This window comes from Rhamphochromis sp. 'chilingali' (assembly GCF_963969265.1).
Source record: "Rhamphochromis sp. 'chilingali' genome assembly, chromosome: 19".
In the NCBI taxonomy this organism is placed as follows: domain Eukaryota; kingdom Metazoa; phylum Chordata; class Actinopteri; order Cichliformes; family Cichlidae; genus Rhamphochromis; species Rhamphochromis sp. 'chilingali'.
Genome location: NC_137946.1, coordinates 11,204,676 through 11,227,497, shown reverse-complemented (window position 1 = coordinate 11,227,497; position 22,822 = coordinate 11,204,676). Strand labels below are relative to the sequence as shown.

Sequence of the window (22,822 nt, the reverse complement as noted above, 5' to 3'; positions counted from 1 at the left end):
GGGGCACGCCGAGATCAAGCAGTGGAGAGAAATGAGACATTCCCCTGCATACATGAATATCATTCTGGTTAGAGGGGAAGATGAACAAAGGACACCGAAGTTAATGCCTTATCTGGATTTTTAAGTGCACATTATCTATTCTTATTTCACTGACATGCAGGCATAAAGAAACTAAGAAAAAAGGAAAAGCAGCTGTGGTCTTAATGGCATATAAGAAGCATCTACAGTATATTAGGTATTTGTATCTTAACTATCGATCACATGACTGCTTACATGCGGAGGGGGTGGTGGAATTGATCAGTCCTAGTTATCAAAGAGTAAATCCATAAGGGGATAAATGTAGTCTCTGCAGAAGCTCCTTAAAGCTGTAGCTCTTCAAGTCGTCGCCAACAGGCGGCCATACTGCTCGTAGTCTAACCGAATGGAATTATACAAGAACATTACATTAATGCTAAATTTATTACCGTAGCAAACTCTTGCAAATTGAAAGTCTGATTGAATATGCATGATGTCTATTTGTTTATTTATGTTTGATTTTGTGCAGAAACCGTGATGGTGAAGGTTACAAACTATGAAAACATTTTAAAGTTTCACTCAGTCAGCCCCAGAGGTTCAGCTTGCTTCCCTCCTGCACTGTCTATATAGGCAGCACACTCAGTTAAAAATCCAAACTCAGTGTGTAAAAACTAGACTCGAGTTGACACGTTGGCATGAGACAGTACGTGCAGCCTATTCAGGTTGCACGGGCAGCCCACAGCTCCTCTAGGATGGCACTTCCATACAAGATGTCAGAAGACGGTTTACTGTGTTTTCCAGCACAGTCTAAAGAGTGTGAGGGAAATACCAGGAGACTGCCATTTGTCAGAAGAGCTGGGCAGGCCTGGAGAAGGGCATAAACCCAGCAGAAGGACCTGCTGCTTTGTGTGAGGAGAAATAGGAGCACTGCCAGAGGCCTACAGAATGACCTTCAGCAGACTACTGACCAAACTGTAGGAGACACAAAGGTGGAAAGAAGGCCTGATGTCCTTTAGTGGGATCAGTGCTCACAGCCCAGCATTGTGCAGCTAGAATATATTAGTCTACTTCTTTAAAGTCAATAACAAGTTTTCTTTCCATGTATTTAAAATATGTAAGATTAGGCTCCCTTAATACTCTGTTTAAATAAAAATTGTGTTTATTACATTAAAAAGAATTATTCATACCCAAGGAGCATGAATAACCAAGATCAGTATCTTCAGAATAGACAAGCCTATGGGATAAAAAAAATGGTGTCCCAGCCACATCAGGTCATTCATCACTTTTTCGTGCCCTCTGCAAACAGCTTTGGAACTCATTACAGTCAGAGCGGCTTGCCATCTTTATGTATTTAGTCGTTTGCTTGTTTTTTCTGTATCTGTAGTGTTTTATTTAAATGCTCAAACCGGTGAGGAGGTTTTCTCCATTTGCTTGCACGCTTGTTTGTGCTGTGTGGAGCTCTCTGGGCAGCTGTGCATGACAAAGGAAGACCTAAGTGGCCAGATGCTGCTCTGCTGGAGGACTGAGATATTGTCGCTGGGCTTAACAATGATGGAATTAGACTTTAAATTTAATTTAATGAAACCTTTAATGTTCCTCCGAATGATTTGCAATAAAATCACTTATCTGCTCAGGGAGTTCCTTTTTATTGCTTTATAGCTGTATTCAAGGTGCCCTTGAGCAAGGCACTTAGCCTACACTTCTTAAGAAGCTAAGCCAGATGTAAATGTGTGCAAATGCACTGTTTATGTATGCTGTCCATTTGTGAAGCAGACCGCATATTCTCTGCAGACCTGGACAAATAAAGGTCAAAAGAATAATGATCATCATTGCCACCAACATTACAGCACTTCAGTATTTCCCTGCTCCCCTTTCTGCCAAACACCCAGAACAAGCTAATTAAATCTTCTGTCGGGCATGGAAATCACTCCGCTTTCATCCTCCCTCCATTCACATCAGTCACATCAGGAACATGCATAATGACACGTGTTTTAGGGCTGTAATTCCCCTGTGAATGTTAGACATTTCCCTCTGATCGCCCCCGCCCGCATGCTAATCGCTGATGTGGCGCTGTTTTGAGCCTGCTGTCTGTGCGCCGTGCTTGTCGACGACGGACACCTTTTAAAGTGTGCTGATGAGGGTGTGTGGGGGCTTCCTCGAGAGTCAGTTTGAGAGGATATGCAGATCAAACCACTCCACAAAGACACACAGGTTGTTCGAACTCACTCGCACACAGACACACTTTCTCTCAGGGCTAACGCACTGTGTGGCTTTTAAACTTAGCTGCCACTTTTTAGGAGTCTCTAAAAGTAGAAGCAGGAGAGGACAGGTGAGCACAGCTGATCCCGGTGAAAAACAGTTAAAACATTCACAGGACAAAGAGCCAAATTCCCCAGGATGCATGTTTATATAAACTTAGTACAAAAAGAAGGAATTTTGTCTAGCTCAGTTATTTCTTTGATGTAACAATGCTTTGTGGCAATGAATCTTATACTGTTGGAAAGCCAGTTTATTTCCCTTATAATGAGCCCATCTTTGTAAGGTATGAACAGCAGAGTTGAGTATGTGGGTTGCACCAATAAAAAACTTGCCAAATCTGCTTTGGAACCGAACTCTATCCTCCAAGATGGCCACACTCGCCCCCACAGAGCGGGGTTTATCAGAGACTACCTCCAGAATTTGGGAGTGGAGAGGATGGAATGGCCTGTGTGCAGTGCTGACCTCAACCCCACTGAACATTTGTGGGATCAGCTTGGACGTGCTGTTCTTACCAGGGTGACCAACACAACCACATTGGCTGACTTGCAGCAACTGCTGGTTGAAGAATGGGACGCCATCCCACAGCAGTGTGTGACCAAGCTCGCTACCAGCATGAGGAGGAGGTGCCAGGCTGTTGTGGCTGTGCATGGGTCTTCTGCATGCTACTGAGGCCTCTGTTTGTTAAAAGAAGACATGTTTAACTCGCCAATAGTTCTCGTTGCTTCAGACTTCAATCATCCAATCCAAGACGCCAAAACACCAAACAAGAGCAGCTGTTTGGCATTGGCAAAGAAGATTTGGTAACGTTTTCATGAGCTCAACCCATATACTCAATGTGTTCCTTACAAATGCGGCACCATCAAAGGAAAACAAACAGGCTTTCCAACAGTATAAGATTTAATGGCAAGAAGCATAAAAAAAATCGACCAAACACCTTACTTTTTGTTCTAAGTTTAGTTGTGGTTTATCATAAAAGTTGTGGAGGAATGTCTTCTCTCTGTTGGCCTTCTGCCTCTGTTTGGCTTCTCCTGCTCTCAGCATGTGTGTGATTAAGTGAAGGTGTAATGAATAAGGACAGTGCCCTCTTGTTTGGCCTTGCATTGCTGTTTTCCAGCTGAGAGAGCTAATAACCTGTTAGTGGGGGATTAACTGTGAGATTACACAATACCAAAGTAAAGACTTTTTGGCTTTGGGGATTGGTTTCGAATTTAGTAACAAATTCCAAATCTTTGACAGTGAGGTAATGACAGGAGCTTTCCACATTTGCTCCCGCTGCTCAAAATGTGGGTTTATCGACGTGGTGCTCAGAGTACTTGCGGGCGAATCGGTGGAGATAAAATGAAATTGTCCTGTGTTTGTGTTTTTCCTCAGACCAGTGCGGTGCTGTGTTCGGGAGGCTGTGCTCTGCTGGCTGTCAGCTCCCTGTTGGCCATCATCACCATCTTCCTGCCCAGTGGAGGATGTGAGAGAAGGATCTGCACCCTGGCTGGATACATGCAAATGGCTGCAGGTCGGTAGAGACGTGAAGACACAAGGCACAATCGCATACATACATACCGATCCATAAATGTATAATTTTTGAGATAAGAGATTACCTACTTATGAAAGATGATGAAAAAAATATTTTTAATTGAACTGATTTCAGTTTTTTGCTTCATGCTGTAAGACATCCTTCCATGCTCTATTAGACTATTAGATGCATTCTAATAGCACTGCCTGTTACTGGGATTCTATATAAAAAATACAAATAAACAGCTGAACTTGCCCATCAGTCAAAAACAAGGGCAAAAAAAAGACACAACTTGAGGACAGCTGCAGCTAGGCAACAACAGTCCGCATGGAGGGACTAAGCGAGTGAGATGAAGGCGAGGATGGATTTAGAGCCTGCGGTAAAAAGACAATTATGCCTCCTTAACACAGGTCATTGGTTCAGAGCTACATGTGACTTATCAGGCCGCTGGTTTCCCTCTAACGGAGAAGTGGTCCCGTAAACAGAGAGCAGTCGGCACTTGAGCTTAATAAACCAATAACACACCACGGCTGATGTCGCTGCTTAGTACTGGCCTTCACACTTCTTGCTTTGCGCATTGGACCATTTTAATGGCATGTGGTACAAAAGGTGAAGCATTTTTCTGCAGTTGTATTAGACGATATGGTTCATGTGTGCTTTATTTACAGCAGTGTAATTCCTCATTTGTGTGTTAGACCGGCTCTAATATGTGGAAGACGCTTACTGTGCCTCTCCTGGTTTTAAAAATAAACAGTATTTGATGCAGTAATTCTGTGTACACCAGCGGTCCCCAACCCCCGGGCCTCGGACCGGTACTGGTCCGTGAGTCGTTTGGTATCGGGCCGCAAGAGTTGAGGCTCAGGTGTGAAATGTATGGTTTTCAGCGTTTTTATCGGTTTTCAGCGTTATTTTGTTATCGTTTTTATCATTAACTCGGTTTTCCTGGGTCTTTTCAGGTGTGTTATGAATAAATCTTCTTTTTTTCGGTACCGGTACTAGTTTTATTTTGTTGTATTTATCCGTGACACCTTAAAGGCCGGTCCGTAAAAATATTGTCGGGCATAAACCGGTCCATGGTGCAAAAAAGGTTGGGGACCGCTGGTGTACACACACCATATTAGGGAGGTGACCATGCTGAAAGTTCTACATGTGACGTGAGATTGAGCATCGTGTGTAATAGTCATAGACTGTATATAAAAGATGGAGGTATCATTATGACCTCCATCTTGATGTGGCTGGACGTGACCACGGGGTGGAGTACTAATTCATCAGTCAATTCTTGCAAGCTTCCTTAGCCCCATTTACACAGGATTACAGACTGATTTGGGATTACCTGGCAACCACTGGTCACTAGGGAAAAAAGGAGTATTCCCTGTCGGTGAGTATTTCCTGGAGTATTTCCAGTTTGCCAGCAGTGATTGTTTTGGTCAGTGGCAGAGTTTGCTAGTGCCTCCTCTACTTTCTACAAACACAGCGTTTCCACTGTTGAGAACTGTTTCCTTTTCTGAGAAAGGGCGACTACAGGTGTCCTGACCTGTTTTCTGACATTATATGTAAAAACTTAGGGCTTGAGTTGCCCCTACCCACTCTGTTCAGATGCACAAACCCTTGATTGTTACTTTTTGTCTCCTCTTATTTATTTACATAAACTTTGTCCTCATCTATAGCTTATTTAGAACCCTGCAAGTGGCATTTAACTAAGCATAATTAGAGACTAGATTCATTGGCCAGGTTAAATCTTTATTGACAAAGGTGGACTTTCACAGGCTATGGTTAATGATGTGTTTAAAGTGGTTCTTATTGCTTACAGCCAGACTCTCATACCTCTCTGTCTGACTCCAGTATCAGGTCAATGTTGCTTTGGGAAAATGAGAATGAGTCTTTGGCAAGCCTCTGGTGCGTGTTTTTTCATGTGTGTGTGTGTGTAATCCAGTTCTGTGTGTCTATTATAGCTACAGCTTTTGCTAAATAACAATGCGAAGTGAGGAGCTGGGTCTTTGTTCCGTTTCCAGGTTGACTCTTGTCTAGATAGACAGAGGTTTCACAGAGCCCACAAAGCCCCGAGGAGGGTAGATCAGAAGAGTGTTTGTTTTCCCAGCACTACAAGTATGTGTGTAAGTGTTGAGAGAGTGCTATCAAAGTGGGCTGATAAAATGTAGCAAGCAGATTAAGAACAATGGTTTTCTTTGTGGTGTGCATATCATCAGTTTGGCTTTTGACGGTGTGAGTTTTCTCGCAGATTGGAAGAAATGAACTGCTGGCAAGATTCTCTTTGTCACCTTTCTCCTTCCAGCAAGAAGTGAAACCTGTTTTGATCCCCATGTTTTCTATAGGCAAGGCAAGGCAAGGCAAGTTTATTTGTATAGCACAATTCAACAACAAGGTGATTCAAAGTGCTTTACAGAGACATTAGAAACAAGAACAAATAAAAAGCATGATTTAAAATTGAATAAAACAAGCAAATAAACTAACTAACTAATTAACAAACAAACAAACAAACAAACAACAGTATATAAAATCAAAACAGATAAAATCAGAACAGTAGATAAAATCAGTAGTTAAATGTAAGTTTTGAAATTTAAGCTTAAAGTGTGGATTTGGTGCTTTATTCAAATGCAGCTGAGAACAGGTGAGTCTTCAACCTGGATTTAAATAAACTGAGTGTTTCAGCTGATCTGAGGCTTTCTGGGAGTTTGTTCCAGATATAAGGAGCATAAAAGCTGAATGCAGCTTCTCCGTGTCTGGTTCTGACTCTGGGAACTGATAAAAGACCGGATCCAGATGACCTGAGGGATCTGGAAGGTTCATACTGGGTCAGGAGGTCATTGATGTATTTTGGTCCTAAACCATTCAGAGCTTTATAGGCCAGCATCAGAACTTTAAAGTCTATCCTCTGACGGACAGGCAGCCAGTGTAAGGACCTCAGAGCTGGACTGATGTGGTCCACTTTTTTGGTCTTAGTGAGGACTCGAGCAGCAGAGTTCTGAATGAGCTGTAGTTGTCTGACTGATTTTTTAGGTAGACCTGTAAAGATGCTGTTACAGTAATCAAGCCTACTAAAGATGAATGCATGGACTAGTTTTTCCAGGTCCTGTTGAGACATCAGATCTTTTATCCTTGATATATTCTTGAGGTGATAGTAAGCTGACTTTGTTATTGTCTTAATGTGTTTTTCTAAGTTTAGGTCTGCATCCATCACTACACCCAAATTTCTCGCCTGGTTTGTGGTTTTTAGATGTATAGATTGAAGTTCTCTGGTGACCTGTAATCGTTTTTCTTTGGCGCCAAAGACTATTACCTCAGTTTTGTTTTTGTTTAGCTGGAGAAAATTGTGGCACAACCAGTCATTGATTTCCTCAATGCATTTACCAAGAGCCTGTACAGGGCCTCGGTCTCCTGGTGACATTGTGATATATATTTGTGTGTCATCTGCATAGCTGTGATAGTTTATTTTGTTGTTGTTTATAATCTGTGCCAGTGGGAGCATGTAGATGTTAAACAGAAGGGGTCCCAAGATGGAACCTTGGGGAACTCCACATGTGATACTTGTCTGCTCAGATGTGAAGTTACCTATTGATACAAAGTATTTCCTGTTTTCTACGTATGTTTTGAACCAGTTTAGTACAGTTCCTGAAAGACCTGTCCAGTTCTCCAGTCGTTTGAGTAATATGTTGTGGTCAACTGTATCAAATGCTGCACTGAGATCCAGTAAAACTAGGACTGACATTTTTCCACTGTCTGTATTCAGACATATGTCATTAAACACTTTGGTCAGAGCGGTTTCAGTGCTGTGGTTCTGTCTAAAACCTGACTGGAAGGCATCGTAGCAATTATTCTGTTTTAAGAAGTAACTGAGCTGTTGGGAAACTGCTTTTTCAATGATCTTACTTAAAAACGGGAGATTTGAGATCGGCCTGTAGTTGTTCATTTGTGTCTTGTCAAGATTGTCCTTTTTCAGTATAGGTTTGATTACAGCAGTTTTTAGTGATTCTGGAAACACACCTGATAATAAAGAAAAGTTGACGATCTGTAACAGGTCTGACTCTAAAGTCTTTGAGACCTTTTTGAAAAAACTTGTTGGCAGGACATCTAAACAGCAGGAAGAGGAGTTCAGTTGACCTAAGATGTCCTCCAGGTCTTTGCTGTTAATAGGTTGAAACTGTTTCATGGTGTTTAAACAGTTTTTTGGTGGACACAGTACATATCCTGGATCTGCTGTTGATGTACCAATTGCTTGTCTAATTTTTTGGATTTTTTCAGTGAAGAATTTGGCAAAGTCATTGCAGGCCATGGTCGAATGAAGTTCAGCTGCCACTGACACAGGAGGGTTTGTTAGCCTGTCAACTGTAGAAAATAAGACCCGAGCATTATGGCTGTTTTTAGTGATGATGTCAGAGAAGTAGGACCTCCTTGCATTCCTCAGTTGTAAATTATAATTGTGAAGTTTCTCTTTATAAATGTCATAATGAACCTGGAGGTTTGTTTTTCTCCATCTGCGCTCAGCTTTCCTACACTCTCTTTTTTCATTTTTCACCAGTGTGGAGTTTCTCCATGGAGACTTTTTCCTTCCAGAGATAACCTTCACCTTAATGGGAGCAATAGTGTCCATTACATTTAACATGTTAGCATTGAAGCTATTGACGAGCTCATTGACTGACCCTCTGGGCAGGTCAGGTGTTAATGGGAAGACCTGGTTAAAAATTGCACTACTGTGTTCAGTTATACACCGTTTTGTGATCACTGTTGTTGATATATTTATGTGGGCTGAGATTTTACTTTCAAAGAAAACACAGTAATGATCAGACAGGCCCACATCAGACACAGTAACCTTTGAAATGCTCAGGCCTTTGGAGATCAGTAGGTCAAGAGTGTGTCCTCTATTATGTGTGGCCTCTGTTACATGCTGAGTCAGCCCAAAGTTGCCCAGAGTGTTACTCAGGTCTTTAGTCCCTTTGTCCTGAGGGTTGTCCACATGAATGTTAAAATCCCCAGCAATAATTACACAGTCAAAATCAACACAGATCACAGACAGCAGTTCACTGAGGTCATTAAAAAAGTCTGTGCAGTATTTGGGAGGCCTGTAAACATTAAGAAACACAACTTTGGATGGGGCCTTCAGCTGTAAAGCCACATATTCAAAAGACTGAAAACTTCCAGGAGACAGCTGCTTACATTGAAATGATTCATTAAATAAGACAGCAACCCCTCCTCCTCTCCTGCTCGCCCTGACCTCACTGATAAAACTGTAGTTAGGAGGGGTCGTCTCGATGAGAACAGCTCCACTGTTACTTTGGTCCAACCAAGTTTCAGTTAAAAACATAAAATCAAGGCTGTGCTCAGTGATTAAATCATTAATTAAAAATGTTTTCCCAGCTAGAGATCTAATGTTTAATAAAGCCAACTTAAGTGTTTTAGAGGTATTACTTGTCCCCTCGTGTTTGGGAGCAGTCTGTGGCACACAAGGTATGTTTACTATGTTTAAAGATCTTTTAGAGTGCAGCTCTCTGTGTTTTGACCAGGCCACATGTCTCCTGTCACCTAAAAGTACAGAAATTTTAAAACCTTCTAGTAAACAGGGTCCCAGCTTCTCCTGGGAAAAGTCATCACTGCCATAATCCTCACAGCCCGGACCCTTCACACATCACACATCAGACTGCGGAGACAGGGCATGAAGAGGAACTAAGGGGGGCGAGGCTGGGCAATGTGACTTCGATTGCTCTGTTGAGGGTGGGGCTCGATGGCGAACCTTTGGCCGCTCTGGTGGGGGGTTTATGGGGGACAAAAAGGGATTGGGACGGGGGGTAGATCTGAGCCCAGCATTGACCCGCTCCATCATCTCCTCAGTGAATTTCAGGTGTGGGGAGGAGGGAGAAAGGGAGGGGGAGGAGGGTGATGGCCTGTCAGGGGTTTGGGGGACTGGGGAAGATCGTGGTCCCTTGTCCTGGTCGTTGGTGTTGTTGAGAGAGTTGGAGGCAAATAGGGACCCCTCTTCTTGCCTTAGATGTCTCTCCTTTCTGAGGCTCTTCCTCAGATGCCATGGATGTCTCTCCTTTCTGAGGCTCTTCCCGGGTGGGGGCAAATGGAGCTCCTCCTCAAGGTTTCTGCTGGGCTTTGTCTGTTCTTGGAGTACTGTTTGTTCCTCTTTATGAGATAACTCCTCGTTTATCTCAGCCTTGGCACCAAGCACGGATGGATGACGTATGGAATAAAACAAGTTGGAGGTGAACAGTTTCACCCCTGACTTGTTAAAATTAAATCCATTTGCTTTGAACAGATGCCTGCGTTCCCAAAAAATATTAAAGTTGTCGATAAAGTGCACTGAGTGGTCAGCACATGCTGATATAAGCCATTTATTCAGTGTAAACAACCTGCTGAATCTCTCGTCTCCTCCTCTGACCGGCGGTACAGGTCCACTGATGAATACAGCTGCATTCAGAGAGTTTACAGTATTTAATAATCCAGTAAAGTCCCGTTTCAGAACCTCCGACTGTTGTTTGGACACATCGTTTGACCCTGTATGCAGAACAATGTTTGTCACAGTTGGATATTCATCTGCAATTTGAAGAATTCTCTCCTTCAGGTTGTTGACCATATCGTTAGGAAAGCAGAGGACTTTAGTGTTCTTACCGCACATCCTTTGTACATCCTTTACGGCAGAGTCACCCACAATCAGAGTTTCAGGCCTAGCCTTTAGCTTTCCCTGTGGCCTTTCACTTTTCAACAGATTTTCAGACCTTATTTCGCTGCTTTTAGATGGATGGTTGTCCGATATAGATCCAGGGTCCTTTGATAGTGGAGCAAATCTGTTCTGCAGTTTCACATTCAGTTGTTTTGGAGGTTTATTGTTAACCTTCCTATTCACGGTTGTCCAGTCCTGTTTCCTCCCGTATACAGGGGTAGAAGAGCTTCTCTGTCTCGTAGGAAGTGAAGGCCAGTCGGTTTCAGAGATTTCAGCTCGCTGTGCCCTGCCTGTGATACGTCCTCCCCCTTCCAGGAGACATGATTTATGTCTTGGTTTTGCACCAAGACAGTCTAAGGGGGGATTATCACTTGAGGATTTATAATAATGCACAGAGTCTACTTTCTTGGTCATGTTATCTGTGCTCCTTAGCTGTGTACTAGCTTGCTCATCGCCATTGTTTTGAATCAAAGGCAAGGTTGTTTCATTTCCACACAGTCCATTTACCTCCACGTTTACTTCTAAGCGATGAATTTTTGTCTCCAGTACTGCAATCTTCTGCAGGAGGCTGTGGTAGTCATCTGTGGAGAGGGAAGGCATCTTGTTGCTAGTTAGCCTAGCGGTTAGCACCTTTCCAGGCTATTGAGGCTGCTCGGTGCCCAGACGCTGTAATCAGGCTTCAGCTGTGTCTAGGCCACAGACACACGGAGCGCTGAGGATAAGGTAACCATAAAATGTTGCTGTTTCTGTTAAGAACACTCTAGTCCTAATGATCTACAAGTGTCCAGAAGTTATCGCAGGTAAGCTCACACGGAAAAAAGGGAAAAAATCAGCATAAAAATCAATAAAAATCAATATAAGAAGCAAAGCATTCAAGAGCAAAGAGATGAAGCGTCCACACTCACAAAGGGGAGCTATAGTGACTGTGACAGACAGTGGAAATGTCAACATCCACATGTTGTGCTGTGTTACTATATTTTGGGGTGCTGAAAGTAACTGAGTCAAAAGAAGTGGAGAACATTTTGCTCATCACTACTTAGTTCAGAGTTGATTGGAATGGATTAGAGTAAGGTGTGAATATACAAAGATTCTGACCACGTCATGATCCACCTAATCCCCGCGTACAGACAGAGGCTGAAGCTCTCCAAACCTGTCGTGAGGACCAAAAAACTGTGGAGCAACAAGGCTGTGGAGGAGCTTCGCACGTGTTTGGAGTCTACAGACTGGGACACAATGAAGGCTGCTTCTAACAGCTTGGACGAGTTTACGGACACTGTCACCTCCTATATCCACTTCTGTGAGGACAGCATTGTGCCATCACGCACCAGGGTGAGTTATAACAACGACAAACCCTGATATACTCCTAAACTCAAAAAGCTGTGGCTGGAAAAGAGAAAGCCGTTCAGAAGCGGAGACAGGGACTGCTACAGAGAGGCCAAGTACAGGTTCACTAAAGAAGTGGACGTTGCTAAACATCAGCACTCTGAGAAGATGCAGCAGCAGATCTCAGAGAATGACTCAACTTTTACTGCCGTTTTGACGAGTCATCAGGCAGCCTTCACACCTCCAACGGCCCCAACAATAGAGGCACTTTGGACACTCATTCCCCCACCTCTCCCCCCTCCATAGAGCCATCACCACCTTCAAACACTTCACCTACAACACCCCTCCTCACCCCACACAAAAGAGGATTTCACACCACCTCCTCCCACCACAACTCTTCATATTCATGAAGCAGGTGTGAGGAAGCAGTTTAAGAGTCTGAATGCTCGGAAAGCTCCCGGCCCAGACGGTGTGTCTCCTGCCACCCTCAGACACTGTGCAAACGAGCTGGCCCCAGTGTTTTCTGGCATTTTTAACTCCTCACTGCAGGCATGTCATGTGCCTGCCTGCTTCAAGTCCTCTACCATAATCCCTGTCCCCAAGAAACCTAGGATCACTGGACTAAATAACTACAGACCCGTGGCTCTGACATCTGTGGTCATGAAGTCATTTGAGCGCCTGGTTCTCTCCTATCTCAAGACCCTCACGGCCCCCCTCCTGGACCCCCTGCAGTTTGCATATAGAGCCAACAGGTCTGTAGACGACGCCATCAACATGGCCCTACACTTCATCCTGCAGCATCTGGACTCCCCAGGAACCTACGCCAGGATCCTGTTTGTGGACTTCAGCTCTGCCTTCAATACCATCCTTCCAGACCATCTCCGAGGCAAGCTTTCCCAGATGAATGTGCCTGATCCCATCTGCCGGTGGATCACTGACTTCCTGTCGGACAGGAAGCAGCATGTGAGGCTGGGAAAGAATGTCTCGGACTCCTGGACCATCAGCACCGGCTCCCCTCAGGGCTGTGTTCTTTCTCCCCTGCTCTTCTCCCTGTATACCAACTGCTGCACCTCCACCCACCAGTCTGTCAAGCTAATCAAGTTTGCAGATGACACCACCGTTATTGGACTCATCTGGGACGGGGATGAGTCTGCCTACAGGAGGGAGGTTGAACGTCTGGTGTCTTGGTGCAGCCACAACAACCTGGTGCTGAATGCCCAGAAGACAGTGGAGATTATTGTGGACTTCAGGAAGCACACAGCCCCACTCCCCCCCATCATCCTGACTGACACCCCCATCACCTCTGTGGACTCATTCCGCTTCCTGGGTACCACCATCACCCAGGACCTGAAGTGGGAGCCCACCATCACCTCCGTCATCAAGAAAGCCCAGCAGAGGATGTCCTTCCTGAGGCAGCTGAAGAAATTCAACCTGCCAACACGGACGATGATGCAGTTCTACACTGCAATCATCGAGTCCATCCTCACCTCCTCCATCACCGTGTGGTACGCTGGAGCCACTATCAGGGACAAACAGAGACTGCAGCGTGTTGTGCCCTCTGCTGAGAAGGTGGTTGGCTGCAGACTCCCATCTCTGCAGGACCTGTACACCTCCAGGACACTGGGGCGTGCAGCTCGGATCTCAGCTGACCCTTCTCACCCTGGACACAGTCTGTTTGACCTGCTCCCCTCAGGCAGGAGGCTCCGGTCCATTCGCACCAGAACCTCTCGCCATAAGAACAGTTTCTTCCCCTCTGCTGTTGAACACATGAACAATAAACGTACGACTGTTCCCACCACTAACACATGACCCTACGCTGTGTTCACTGCATCATTCCATGTTTGGCACTGATCACCACCTGCACTCATGTATATATCTATCTACGTAGCACTTTTAATTCTTATTCTTATTTTTATTTTTTCATGTCTATTTAAGCGTAATTTATGACAGTATGTTTGCACTGAAGCACCGCAGCAATTTGCTAATGTTGTAAACCTGCTCAACATTTGGCAATAAAACCCTTTCTGATTCTGATTCTGATTCTGATTTGAGCTTTAGTCACTTAGAAGAGGTGTTTCATGTTTCATTAAAGCAACATTAGATAGAGTGCAAACTAATGGAGCAGAATAGATAGCAAGGATGTATTTGATGGATGAAATGTGTAGATGATATATAAACTGATGTGATTATGCCATTTAAAAAATTGCATGCCTTTGATGTTTTGCATTGTCTAATGTTTAGATTGTCTATGAGTGTTGCTTTCACCATGTAAATGGTTAATGGACTGGTATTTATGTAGTGCCTTTCTACTTGTTTGAGCACCCAAAATACTTTGTTAATACAAGTCTCATTTATCCGATCACACAGACAGTCATACAATGTTTTTATCTATGCCTAAGCGCTTTCTAACTTTCACACACACACTCACATGGATACATCAGGGGTTCACTTTCTTGCCCAAGGGTACTTCGGAATGCAGACTGAAGGAATCAGGGATTAATCCACTGCCATTCCGATGGTAGATGACCCACTGTTCAACCTGAGCCCCTGCAGGCTCTAAGCACCTAAAGCACCGGGTATTCCCAAGTACTAACGAGACCTGACCTGCTCAGCTTCTGAGAGCAGACGAGGTTGCCCTGTTCAGGGTGGTATGGTCCTAAGCCATGATGCTATAAGGGAAAATGAAAACTTGATTGCCCCAATGGAACAGGATAGATTTCCCTGATCGCTATCGGCAAAGTCCTTCTTGAAGGAAGTCTTTCCACTTGGCGACCATCTTGACAGCACCTCCAAATAGTTATTTGGGCAGTGATTATAAAGTCTGCATTTAAATGACATTGGAATGAAGGCGGGAAGGTGGTGTAACAACTGCATGTGTAGAATCACCAGACGTAAAGCAAGAATATGATGAATAAATGAAAGATGAGACCAAAAGTAAAACACAAAGTTTTGAGACAAACCTTGGTGTTATTTCTATTAGATCTGTAACAAAATAACAAAAGCTTCCACCTGTACTGCCAGGTGTGAGCTTGTCTTGTCCGTTGTCACTTAAAACACTTAAACCATGAACATATCCAATTTTATATTAAATGTTAAGCATGTTGTAGACGTGCAGTTTAGGTTAAAGTTAGCTAGCACTGTGCAATAGCTTTGAGCAACATGACAAGCAATAAATTATAAGTAAATGTGTTGTCCCTTTAGTGGTGCAACACAGGGTTGTCATGTTTTCCTTTGCAAACGTGGGAAAAATAATTTGCTGACATTCATATTATTAAAAACTGAAAATCTTCGATGTCTGAGTGAGCCTGGTGAAAAAAAATCTAAAGTTGCTGTTTGTCACCGGAACATAATGAACTCTCCGTAGCATGAGCCTTGTCGAGGCACTTAGCAGCAGGAAATTGTGGCTATCACCACAAATAATGGAACTCTTTGTCATAACTCAAGAAATGCTGTTACAGCTCAGCCCTGAAAACTTTCTGTGACAGCAGAACTCGGTTAGTCATTAAACCCTTCACACTGTGCACTTAAATATACTCGGTTCAGCAGATAGCAGTAGCTGGGATTAGGAGTGGGGCACACGGAAGGGAAAGAAGTTACACTACTGTGACGTGTTTAAATAGTTACAACAATAGTTAGTATCAATGCAGCAGACCAGGGGTTCATTATATTATGCACAAGTTCCCTGCAGTTAGAAATAAAAGCTCATAGCTGCAGGGAACTTGCAGTTATGAAGTGCAACTGGATTGATTTTATAAAGAGAAACTCACCATGTGGAGATTTGTCTACAGTTACTATAAAGTTTGGCAGTGTAGGTGTGTTTGTATTGGGAAGATGTATTCTTTAAAATGTGAAACTTCTTTCTTTTTTTTTGTCCCGTTTGGATCTTTAGCGATCAGATTTGTTGTCTTAAGACCAAGAAAGATGCCAAGCGGATTTATTTTACCAAGTGGATCATCATGGCCTTGCCATATTGGTCCATTTGATTGACCTTTATTATAATTATGAATTTATTTTATTTTCAGTTGCTACAAACGGGACAGACATGACTGGGGGATAGGACAGGGAGAAAGAATGACAGAAAGAGAGGGAGAGAAAGAAAACCAAAGGGGAGAAGAGACGTGAGAAGGGGGGAAGAAAGAAAGAAAAACAAACAAAACACCTGGATCACCTGTATGGAGAAAAAAAACAGAAGAGAAAGCAAACAAAAAAAGAGCAACATAATAAATACAGCACCATCACAATAAACTAGCTAGCAGTAGATAACAGTAGATACTAAATAATAAACGATATTGTGCAGCACGCAAGATAGACAGCGCACAATGTGCTTTGAGGCAGCAGCCAAGAAAGGTGTAGTCCGCATCTGTGAATACCCGTGTGAACACCCGTGTGCATACCTGTGTGGATCAGCATGCTTGTATTCCAAAGGTTTCTCCATGTAACGATCTGCTAGGGAGTGTGGGGAGCCATAGCCCCGTCCTCCAGGGTATGAAGCAGGTATGGAGGAGATCCAGGCCCCAGAGTACGAGGACCCAAGGAGGACCACCAAAAAGGGGGGGAAGCGTGCCACCCTCCTGGGAAGAGCTGAGTAGAGCCCCCCCCCACCCCCCCAAAAAAAGTGAAACTTCTAAGGGTACATGTGATGGTGCCCACTGTGGTGAGGTGGCTAGCACAGTTGCTGCACAGCGAGAAGGCAGCAGTGGGTGGGTTTGAATCCACCGGCTGACTGAGGCCTTTCTGCATGGGTTCTCTCTGGGTCCTCTGGTGTCCTCCCACAGTTCAAAGACGTGAATCTTAGGTTCATTTGTGATTCTGAATTAGTTGTAGGTGTGGATGGATGGAGGGATGTTGACTTCCTAAAATGTGCTACATCTTGTCCCTACCTGTCACAAGACGTTTGTACTTGTAGCAGCATTGCAGGAAGAGGTTCAACTCTTGTTCCACGTTGTCACATGACTCACGTTATATTCTTACACTATATGAATAAAATTCAACTGAAAAACAAAACAAAAACACAACTCTTCGCTATAAAAGACCTTTGAAGTTTTCACATTAAAAGTAAATCAAAGTTTTTAAATTCACTTTTCAGTCAGGTTGTTCCAGGTATCTTGAAGAGCTTAACACAGTTAGCCCCTAAATAGCTAAGAAGCCTAAGCTAGAAGTTTTGCCTGGTACTGCTTACACACACACACACACACACACACACACACACACACACACACACACACACACACACACACACACACACACGCGCGCGCGCAAACTTTATACTCTGAATACTCACACACATACATGACTGCCTTGGTTAAACCAGGAAAAGCCTTTTTTCGAGGCAAAACTGCCCAGCTCTTTCCTTTTACAGCCCAGTGGTCCTGTGGGTGCAGTCCAGAATTAGATGTGAACTTGCTAACCCTCCAATGGTTCAGCTCAGCATTCAATACAGCGGTTCAGCTGCTGCACCGCCGAGCACTGCTGCCATCAATGTTTTACGCTCAGAGAGAGGGAGGCAGAAAGTTTCTGTGCGCTACGGCAGGGAGCCTTTTCTCCTGTCATGCATATTTTATCGGTCTGTTCTTCTTAGTGGTCAGGATCCATCGAATTGGACGGCTCCTTCGATGCGCTCTGTATGTTTGCATTGAGGATGATTAGAGAGGAAGGCGTGCGCAAACTCATCCTTTTTATTGTGTGTTATATTCATGTTTTTCTTATAATTGTTGTATAATTGTAAACCTCTTAGTAACAGAACCTTTACCTTAATCTTTGTTGGTAATACCGGTTTATTTTGCTCAGACTCAGAGGCAGCTGAGGGCTGGGTTGGGGGTTCGTCATGCTACAGGGTTCAGACAGATTCTCGCAGTGCCGTTATCTGTTCAGGGCTGAAGACATGTCACACCCGGGTGAGTGTGCAAGCACTCACTACGAGCTTAATCTCAGCTGTTTCCCTGCAGGGTTATAGCCACATTAACATATGGAGATCATTTACATTATGTCCTTACATAAAAACATGCTGAAGAGTTTATTTGCTGCATTGATTGTTTTCCTGTTTTTATTGATTCGACTGCAAGTCGGTACTTTTCCAGTTCAAAATGTTTTAGTTTGAAAACAGCTCTCTGGGAGCTTCGTGGGTTGAGGACTTGAAAGGGATATGCCTGAAGGCTTGTTTTTTTCTGCTCTTGAAAGAAATATGAAGCACAGTGTTGTTTTTTTCCCTCACTTGTACAGTTGGAGTTGTTTGTGTAGCTCCATCTGGAGTAGTAGCAACGGCTCAGGCTTTTCGTATTGTTACATGCAGAGATAAAAGGAGTGAAATGGCAATCGATAGTTAAGTGGAGAGCCATAAGTAAAGTCTGGCATTACTGGTAATGGTTTTTAAATATGAGAAGTTTGTAAATCCAAAGGATCCAGAGGCCTTGTTTGTCTTATTTGTATCTTTAAATGGCAGGACTTTAGGCAGAAACTACAGAAACACTATAATTGATATTTGACTTCCTAAAGAAAAGACCTTATTCTTGCATTGCAACTCAAGTCCTACATACTTCAATAGTTAGTTGCATGCAGTCATTTTCTCTCCATGTACACTTTTGTTGTACTCAAATGTTAAAAAATTGTCTGTGGAGCTCTTAACACTTTTTACATATAGTCTTCAGTCACACAGAGCTAGAGACGTATTGGCAACCATCTTGCAACCACTGGTCGCAAGGAAAAATGTGTATTCCCTGGCGGATTGCAAGTGATTGTTGGAGGTTGCTAGGGCTCAGTGTAAAAATTTTTTGCTAAAACTCCTGTTGGTGTCCCCTCCCTGATAACTACCAGTCGCAAGGGAAAAGTGTGTGTTCTGCTGCTAGTTGGCATGTGGTTGCTGGAGGTTGCTGGCAGTTGCTAATGTGAAATTATTGCCATGGTTTTGCTGACTGATGTTCAGGCCTGGGTGACTGAGGCCTCAGTGGTCACCTCCATGGCTTTATAGTGGAAAATAGGTGGCCCACCAAATAATTTGAACCAGGAGGAGACTCCATTATCAGTATCAATTATGATGTCAGCACTAGATAGCTAGTCATAGGCGGTATATTACGTTTTTGAGACATTGCATGCAAGACCACAAACTAATTGCATTGTGGAGTTGTTTAGTGTGTCAGTGTGTGTAAATCCGTCGTCCTAACTACAATAATTTTTATATCATAATTGGTAAGTAGCGTTTTGACATTCAGAGTCAAATGTTGCAAATAATTGGAGAATGCTTCATGTGCAATTTGAGTACCGCACAAGTAGGTATGCATTGGGAACTAGTGTATTGCATGAACCATTCCAAACACAAAAACACTAATAGTTCTGCTGTTTTTAGCATTTTTTAGACATTTTTTGCAGCAGTTGTTGTAGTTTATACTGGCAAAAAACACATTTTTTTGCCAGTTTAACAACAATCAGTGAGAACCGAACTTAAAGAAAAAGTCATTTAAATATAGATTTTTATCTTAGTTTTGTGGCTCTAGGGATTGTAATTCTGAATCACTTTGGTCCTGACTACATTATCTCAGCAAACACCGGATAGATTCCCAGTGTAGCACCGGCATATAATTGTCTCTCAGTATTCAGATGTTAGCAGCATGCTAATATTTGTTAATTTGCAACCAAATCAGTTGCTAAACCCTGAACATTAGGCTGTATCTGCCTGTGGAATTAAAATTTTTTGAGCTTGTTATCATATTGGCTCCTGGTCCACATATTCATTGACTCAGGATGAGTTTCTTTCTCATGCTCAAGCTTATGCGTTCCACCAAAACAGCAGAAACAACTGGGCCATTTTTCTACTATCTGCCTATATCACAGTACTTTAGAGAACTGTATTTAAATTTAAACGGTGACACCATGGCTGCACTTTCCGATGAATCAATGAATCCTGCAGTCGCAGCAGAATGAATAAAAATGACTTTGAGATTAGAAATTTTCATTTGTGGACCAACTTTTTGCTGGCAAAAGTTTGTGATTTGCAGCTAAACTTCACATAACCCAGGCTGTATGGTGCACAGTGAATACTTCCCTTTATGGATCCCCTTTGTACAACCTTCTGAAACTGTGCCCACTTATCTTCATCCTCATCAGGGAGAGTCCTTCAGTGTTTTCTCTGACCCTGGCGGCTTGGGGAAGGAAAGGAAGTGTGTTTTCCTGTGTGTTCCCTCTCTCACACGCACACACGCATTCACACATCAAGTTTCATTGTGCTGATGCCGAGGAAGCCCGACTTGCTGTATCAGCGTTCCCTTGGGCAAAGCCGCTATGCAGATGTCCTCAGAAGCGTGGTGATGAAAATAGGAAGTTGCTTTGATCAAAGCACCTGCTGTGTTATTTCAGTGCCGCTGTCGCCGCCGGAGCCCATATGGTACCCGCGCCAGGTGTCAATCATGTCTCCGATACAGATGAATACATTTTCCATATCAGGCTGGATTAGAGCGACAGACTCTATTAGCAGAATGTGTTCCTCCAAAAATGAAATTACGCTTAGTGAGTTTTTCTTCCATCACTCCGTGAGTAAGAATGATTGGACCATCATTCATGTCACTATTAGTATTCAGAGAGTTCTTCCTGGAAAATGTCTTTGACTGAGTGGCAGAACTTTTCTTAGAGAGCAAACATTACCAACACTTTTATTTTTTATTGTTTTGATCATCTTTGCCCTTCTTGAAGCTTCCCGATGCCTTCGGGCTCTAAATGTAGCCGTTCCCATCCCTTTGACTTTTCTACATTTCTGCGGGAGCAACTTTCGGTCAAGCGCCTTGCTCAAGGAATTGGAGTTTTTAGTTTCTGGTCAGAGGCTTTTCTGCTCCGCCCTTCAGGCTGCTTGCTTCTCATTTTATATTCTGTGTGTCTGAGAGTGGGTGTGCAGTGAATCCGTGCTTCTTTTTCTAACACGCCAGTTCTTCATATTTTATCCTTTCATCTTAACTCCCTAATAAACAGATCTTTATCACAACCGCAAACAGACAAGACCCCAAAACGCCGCGCGCTCGTTTGCTGTCAATGGCCGGCGTTTCATTCTGTTTCATCACAGCTCGACCAGCTCGAGGCTTTCGGCTCTCATTGATTTAGCAAAAATTAAATAAAAAAGCAGAAGCAGAGCAGTGGATTAGGCGTACACCCTGCACTTGCACTGCTTTGTTTCGTGCTTCTGTTAGTGTGACCCAGTTTAGGTGCTGTGTGATGTTGGCACGATAACCTGCGTCTCACGGCGCGCGCTGACATCAGATATCAGTCACAGACGTGCGTCTTGTCACGCCGGAGTGCGTGCCGCTTGCAGGTTGACAATAATGCGACTGGTCACCGTCGCCGCCTCCCGCAATCTGGGTATTTTCTTCTGAGTTTGTGCTCTCAAGTCTCATTAATTAAACAGAACAGATTCATATTTACACAAAAACAATTAATATTTACTGGAGAAACACTCCACGACCACTTCATCTGCAGGCCTGACAAAGCATTTACTAATACGCAGCATGTTTGAATCACCCATTCATTACATTCTGCCGCTGTATCCCAGCATCTGTCGCGATTGTACCCAAATGGATAAACTCGGCCTAATGTGTGCTTATGAATCAAAGCCTGCGTGTGTTTGCATATTTGTGTATGCTACGCTCACTCATTGGTCTAATCTGATGTCTACTGTAATTATGAGCACGGCAGCACTTGGCTCTGCTCGCTCACTGATACATTACCCACAAAAACCACAGTAATTGGTCTACCAGTCAATTAGAGCTGGACTGTAATTAAGACTGAACTTTCATCCCGTCCAATTCATCAGTTTTCTTTTTAATTTACTGGAAAGTCCTCTCGTAGGCTTTGAGATCATTATTATGAGAGTTTTTTTAATGTATCTTTAATGTGGCCTTTGAAAGCATTTCTGTCCTTTGATATTACTCTTCATCAAGAGGGAAGAGTGTCGAGCATGTTTCTGAGATTTTTTTTCTCCAATATTAATGTTCTTTACAGTACTAATTAACCTCCCCTATCTTTTGTATAAGCTGGAAGCCCTTTGATTATCTCTGCTTCTGCACACGCTCACCCACAGTGAAAGTCTCCTACCATGTGGTTGTGCCTTCCCGAGTTGTGTCACAGCAGCAAGCAACAATGACATGTCGATGGAGGAGAGGAGGTAAGATGAACAGAGGGAGATTGGAAGAAGGGAAGTGGGAATTGCACCCCTTTGTTTCTATTTTTTCCCCCATATTTGTTCTGCTGGACGGCTGCAGTCCTTTCACATCTGTCAGACAGAGGAGAACCATCGCCAGGTCCAAAACATGTTTATCTGTTTCTTATTCCTTGCCTGTCTCCCTTCTCTTCATACTGCTCTATCATTCTGCCATGAAAGCTGCAGCCAACACACACACACATTTACCATTTACGCACATTCGCACACATTCACACACAGGCACACTCAAAGACTAGTGGCTATGCATATTACATGAGTCCTCTACCTCTGAAGGCCTCTCTGCTTTTTTCATTTTGCAACTTACAGCAGAGATGATGAGGTCGAAGCTGGTTCTTGCACTTAAGGGCTGTTTCCTCTCTTTACTGCAGAAGTTGCAGTTTATGGCTAAAGAGGGTGTGTACTGCAATTTCAAACATCAATATGAAATTCAGTAATGTCTTTGTGTAATGATGTCAACAGCTCAGGCCAGGAAATTAAAGAAATGATTCACTTCTTGCTGGTGGTGCTCTGTAATCAGATCAGATTTTCCATTAAACCCCGCATACAGTGGCTTGCAAAAATATTCGGCCCCCTTGAACTTTTCCACATTTTGTCACATTACAGCCACAAACATGAATCAACTTTACTGGAATTCCACATGAAAGACCAACACAAAGTGGTGTACACGTGAGAAGTGGAATGAAAATCATACATGATTCCAAACATTTTTTACAAATAAATAACTGAAAAGTGGGGTGTGTGTAATTATTCAGCCCCCTGAGTCAATACTTTGTAGAATCACCTTTTGCTGCAATTACAGATGCCAGTCTTTTAGGGTATGTCTCTACCAGCTTTGCACATC

General features: G+C 43.3%; 1 protein-coding gene across 1 annotated transcript in view; it reads left to right on the top strand.

The window, feature by feature from the left end:
* lhfpl7 (LHFPL tetraspan subfamily member 7) overlaps nt 1–22,822 on the top strand; it is a 134,353-nt gene that overhangs the window by 36,215 nt on the left and 75,316 nt on the right. The window contains exon 2 of the mRNA XM_080867773.1: nt 3,646–3,784. Coding sequence (XP_080723899.1) covers nt 3,646–3,784 — 139 coding nt within the window. The remainder of the gene's footprint in view (nt 1–3,645; nt 3,785–22,822) is intronic.